At 48.8% G+C, this 6,000-nt stretch overlaps 1 protein-coding gene across 1 annotated transcript; it reads right to left on the bottom strand.

Annotated features, from left to right (window-relative positions):
* Positions 1-231: 231 nt before the first annotated feature.
* Positions 232-5,922, bottom strand: RMP24 (ribonuclease MRP subunit p24; the record flags this gene model as incomplete). The annotated part of the gene is given in 6 exon segments (XM_084280013.1): positions 232-413; positions 806-1,014; positions 4,473-4,672; positions 5,697-5,856; positions 5,859-5,897; positions 5,899-5,922. Coding segments are annotated over 6 exon segments (783 nt in total). The 3' UTR covers positions 232-262.
* Between the last annotated feature and the right edge of the window lie 78 nt (positions 5,923-6,000).

Here is a 6,000-nt window from a genome sequence, read left to right as displayed (position 1 = left end):
CAACAATACACCCGGGCTTTTGATTATCCGGGCATTAGGGAAAGCAAAGATACCCCAAGCACATTAGCCTGGCTATTTCCCCATCTCCCTCTTGCAGGCAGTCAGTCCCCTGAGAAACAGAGCTTGCTCCTAGAAAATAGGGTCGGTACATTCACAGGGCACACGCTGTTGGCTGGAGCTTTACAGAACTCACTTTGTTGATTTACTAAAACCCAAAGAATACTTATTGCTGTAATCTTTATTACTTGGAAATACTGTATAACTAAAGTAAAGTCAGGAAGGCTTTAAAGTCTGTCTTCTGGCTTTTCTCTTTTTCTTCTAGGTTCAGCATTTGTTTTAGCTTAGAAAAGTGAAATTTGGAGCTCCGGGGAGTCTTGGAAGCAGAGTTGGTCATCTGTCCAGATACATGTGTTCTGAAAAACAAGAGACACAAATGTCTTAACGGTGATGAATCAGAATTAACATAAAGTAACTATCAAAGTGCAGTTATATAATCAGAGTGGAAAAAATCTGAACATAAATAGTGTGTTTTCACATGCAAGCGAGCAGTCAGAGGTCCAACTTTGTTATGCAAATTTTAAGCTAGACATTTCACATTAATGACAAAAACAGTCGTTTTTATTAGAATCCTTGTTTTTAAAGATTGGAAAATTAAAATTGATCCCCTCAATCAGACCACCGAAGAAAAAATCTTAGTTATTAATTAAAAGTTTATTAAGTGGCTGATATGAAGTCAGCACATGATTCCCTTTCCCAAGAAGATGCAATACAATACACCCTACTTAAATAAGAGAGAAAGAGGTACCTGGGAAGTGATGAGGGGCTGTTCCCTTTAGATCCCAACCTGCTGCAGCTTACAGGAGTCACTTTGCTTGCAGACATCATTTTGACATCTGGTGTCCTCGAGTGAGATTTAATACTTGGAGTGCCAAAATTTTGTGTCCTGGCAGCCAGAAAATCCCTGCTTTTACCATAATGTCTTGTTGTTTTGTTGCACGAGTTACAAGTAACCAGCTGCAGAGAGAAGAAAGAAATACCAGCCATTCTTCCAGTCTTTCCACTGTTACATTATAAAGCCATTATAAGCATTATCTGAACTATTCTCCAGATACCATGACAAAAGCTATGTATCTACGTAAGTGAAACACGAGATATTTAAAACCAACATATACTTTACACCTGGTAGTTTCATTCAGGCTGCTTAAGCCCAGCACATCCTATAGGTTTATGTAGAAATGACTCCAAGCCCCTAGCTACTGATTTCAGGAGACCCATAACTCTGTACATGATGCCACATGGTGAAGTATGGAGAAGAACCCTGTCAGAAGGGGAAGTGAAACAGCACCTGAATGGGATGTAGGGTATCTTAAGCCTACTTGTATTCTGCTAAAAAACATGACATAGAGTGTGATCTAAGCTCATCAGCACTTTCTACCCCTGATGATTACATACTTTTCCAGGGACTCTTGAGAGAGAAGTATTTATGTTACCAAACTCTAAGAAAAACCCGTCATCCATAGCTCTCCCAGGCTCAGTGAACAAAAAAAAAAAAAAAGAGGCTTTCTATTAGTGCAAAAATAGTACAACACAGAGGAAGTTCTGAACAAAGGGCACTTTCTGTTCTGTTGACTTCTGGGCTGCAGGGAACTTGCAGCAGCACAGTATGTTGCAGAGATGCACCAGAACAGACAATGCCCGACAGTCACAGAGCGCGTCAGATATTCCTAATATCCCTCACTGCCATGGCAACTACCCTTACTAAGAGACAAGAGGGAAATACAGACAAGACAACTTTCTGAGGCACACAATTACGCTGACTGAAAAAGAGTTAGGTGATGTTTCTGGTTAAAAACCAAAGCAAACCAAAACAAACTCAGGAGAATGTCACAGAAGTGCCTAAGCTCTTCTGAAAAACATCGACACCAAATCATTCCTCATCTCCATTTACCCCAACTCAGATTGCTTAGAGAGAGCAACATTTAGAAGTGCCAAAATGAAACGTTTTCAGCTTCGTGTTTTGACTGTCCCTAGACATTATTTTGTCAGCCTAACCAAGTTAAAAAAGAGAAAGATCATTAACTAACACAGCTCAGGTCCTGATGTGGTTTTATTTCTTCTAAATGAAATTCAGGCGGGGGGGGAAAAACCCAGCATCACATGACGATGCAGCACACCATGGAACATGAACGGGAGGTGAACACCTTGCAGTGCAGTGCAGGAGTTGGTGGATTAATCACAGCACCACACAGCCAGTTTCCACTCCCTGAACTGCATCTGCTGTTAACTCCAGAGCTCTGAACTAGTTCCTACGTTACACGCCTTCTCATGGCAGAAGCATTCTCCAATCGAGCCCTGCTTGCAAAGAGAGGTATCTGAGGCACAACCTGTCACACTGTTGCTTGGGTTTTTTTCAACCACGGTCAAATTTTCATTTTCTCAGGTCTCAGGTATTAGATTAGAGGGATCTGCATTGCTAATTTCAAAAGCTGTCAGTTGTTGGCAGTATTTTAAACACTTGAGACCAGAAATACTTAAATCATAATCTACAGCCCGAATGCGCACAGAACTGGGCACAACATAAGTGCAGGAAACTGTAATTACATCCCAAGATTAGAGTATTACCCAGAGTTTAAAGCAGACCTATTTAAACCTGAATTTTAAACTACTCATATGGATGCACAGGGCATCCTACAACCTTCTCCAGCCACAGAACAAATCCGAGAACCCATCACAATTCTGTAGGACATTGTTCCTCAGTTCTCTAAAGAGACAGCACTTCATGTACAGTCATGGTTTGTGATCCCATGATTTGTTTGGGGACCTGATCAAGGTTTCTAAATATCTGAAGTGTGGGACACAGGGGGAAAGGGCCAGTCTCTTCTCAGTGGTCTGTGGAGACTGGACAAGGGGCAATGGGTGCAAGTTGGAGCACCGGAAGTTCCGCACCAACATGTAGAAGAACTTTTTCCCAGTGAGGATGACAGAGCCCTGGCACAGGCTTCCCAGGGAGGTGGTGGAGTCTCCTTCTCTGGAGATATTAAAGACCCGTCTGGACACCTCCATGTGCGACCTGTCCTAGAGAACCTGCTTTGGCAGGGGAGTTGGATGATCTCTGGAGGTCCCTTCCAACCCCTACGATTCTGTGATCCCAGAAAAATAAATATTTCAGCTTCTCACAGGCCCTTTCTGCTGCTCAGCTGTGATCTGCAGCTTGGAAAGAGTGATGTCAAAGTGCCTTTTTTTATTTTTTTTTTGGGTCCTGACATCTGAGAACCTCTGTGACATTCCCTCACTTTAATTTTGTGTTCCTGACTCTTAATAATTTTTTGTTTTGCAAATGTTACTCCCCAAACCAACAGACCCTCATCTGAGAAAACACCAAGTGTGCCAGCGACTGCTGGGCACAATAGGGCGCTGTCTCATTTATTAAAAATTCCATTCACATATCCTGTTTTAATAGTAGTGTATGTAGGCCTTGGCAACACCAGATTAAATGTATACTATTATTCTTCAAATAACAGTAATTAAATCTTATACTCCTGAGTATTTTTAGGAAAAAGAACTGAAGCCCAAAAAGCAACATTAACTTCTTCAAATTCCCCATGTGGTTTAGTTTTAAAAGACTTCCAATAGAACAGTAATATTCCAATGTAAAAAGTTAGGTAACTGATGAAACTGAAAAAAACCTGATGACCTCTCAGCCCCTTTGTCACAGCTGAAACCAAGGCAGCACAGGACACCCTTCTGGCAGAGGGTGTCCCTGCTCCTGGCAGTGGGGTTGCAACTAGATGATCTCCGAGGTCCCTTCCAACCCAAACCAGCCCATGATTCTCTGGCGAGCCCCACACACTGGCCAAACCAGCATGACTGCAGTCAAGGGCAGCATGCTTTTTTGGGAGTATCCTTAGCAACAGATCTCTAAGGATTCAAATGGATTTCAGGATCTGCGTGGCTGTAGCGAGGCTCTGCATCTAGCAGGGTTGCCTGGTCCCAGTTCTATCATATTCACAGAAAACACAGATACAGGCAAAGCTTCTGCAAAGCCATGCAAAAGGACCAGCAGCTGACAGCAGAAATGCCAGAGCTCCCTGGCAAGAGAACACATACTGGATTTTCAGCAAGTTCTTCAGACATCTGCAGAGCCTACCCAGACTGCTGCCAAAGGAGTCACAGGGAGGGCAGAGCTGGCCACGCAGCTTCCCTGACATGTGGGGCTGGGGTTTTCTTGCAGGGGCGGGGGGGGGGTGGGGGGGGAAGTTTCATGTTTTGTCTTTGTGCTCGTGATCTCTATAGTGTGGATTGCAAATAGAAGATATCCCAAAAGAAAAGGGAGTTATGTGCTCACAAAGAAAAGTGACGTGTAGGTGTGAGCTCCTCTTCACAGAGAAAGATTTCCAGATCTGCTTTCTCCTGCCACCGGAAGGTTTCAGGGAAGTATCAGGTGCTTGTTGGCTCCCAGCCAACATCCTTACCAGAACGCTGCTGGACTCCCTGTATTTTTTCAAGAGCTTGGTCTGTTTCATATTAAGTTTGTGGTTCTTCGCCTCTCGCTTAAGGATCTTCTCTATCTGCGGAGTGACTCTCATCTTTGGCTTGAGCCGCACCCGGTGGCTGTCAGGAACCAGGAACTGGAAGCAGTAAGGACACGTCCGATCTAATCCACGCTTGCAATCTACAGATTGGAAAAGGTAAATGGATAACCCTGAAGCAGTTGTGTTTCACAGGAAAGCATTGAAACGGTCCCTGTCCTAACGTTATCTGCATGGAGGTGGGTTTTATGCCTGAGACCCATCTAGAACACAAGAGGAAGCTGAGCACCAGGATGGGCACCAGCCCTGGGCCAGTTTAGGCAGGACAGAAGTTCGCACAGTACGTGGTTACGGGTTTTCCCAAAGCAATTCCTTCCCAAAAACCTTTAGCGACAGAGACCCCCAGCTCCGCAGGCGCCGGTGACCTGCGACACCGAAGCCGCGTAAAGCTCCTCACCCACTTTAAGTACAAGAAGATGGTGGCGCCTCAATCCGGGAGGAAACAAGGCACCAAGATCGCTTCCAGACCCTGTAACAAGAGGCACGTCCCTGCACCTGCCCTGGCAACTCCCCACAGCCAGCGCCAGACCCCGGTATCCCTCCCGAGTCCCCAGGGAAACGCGTGGGCCCTGCTGCCCAGCCAGCCCAAGTACGCCCTTGCTGCAGGCAGCCCCAAAGCACAGCGTGTTGGGTGGCACAGGGGGAAAGGGAGAGAAAGGGAATGGCGGCCCCCAGTCTCAGGCCCACGCGTCCGCCCTCCAGCTGCCCTGGTGCCCCCCAGGCACCGCCCTCCCGCGGCTGGAGCCCCCCGCGGCTGGAGTCACCCCCTCCTCCTCCTCCTCTGCGGCCCCCGGTCCCCTCACTCACCTTGGGAGTTGCGGAGTGTCCACCTGTGTGGGAAGAAGAGCAAGGCATCACGTCACGTCACGTCACATCACGTCACATCACGTCACACCACGTCACACCACGTCACTTCACCCCAGCGGCCCCGGCCACGCGGCGGCGCGCCACGGCAGGCGCGAGGACAGGGGGCGGGGCTCTCCGCGCGCGTCACCAGCTAGCCCCCTCCCCCACCCCCGCCCCCGCCCCCTCCCGCCCCTCGCCGCTTCGCTCCCCGCCACCTCGCCCGGCTCCCCCCAGGCCCGCGCCCCGCCGCAGGGCGCTTACAGCAGGAACCGTGCCTGGCCCGGGCAGGCGGCCGCCAGCCTCTCCGCCGCCGCCTCCAGGAACAGCTGCTGCGGCCCCATGGCGCGGACCGCCCGCCCCGCCGGAAGCCGCCTCCAGTCAGGTCCGGCGGCCGGGGGCGGAGAGGGGAGGGGAAAGGACCCGGGAGAGGGAGTGATGTGCAGCGTTTCGCCGCGGCCCGGCGTTGTACCCGCGGCTGCAGCACCATGGTTCCGGGCTCGGACGGCGCCCGCGGTGCCCCGCTTAGCGCCGTTCGGCCGGTGGAGAGAGGGAGAAGGAGCGCGGT

This window comes from Gallinula chloropus (assembly GCF_964237585.1).
Source record: "Gallinula chloropus genome assembly, chromosome: 2".
NCBI lineage: Eukaryota > Metazoa > Chordata > Aves > Gruiformes > Rallidae > Gallinula > Gallinula chloropus.
This window is presented reverse-complemented; position numbering and strand designations above follow the sequence as displayed.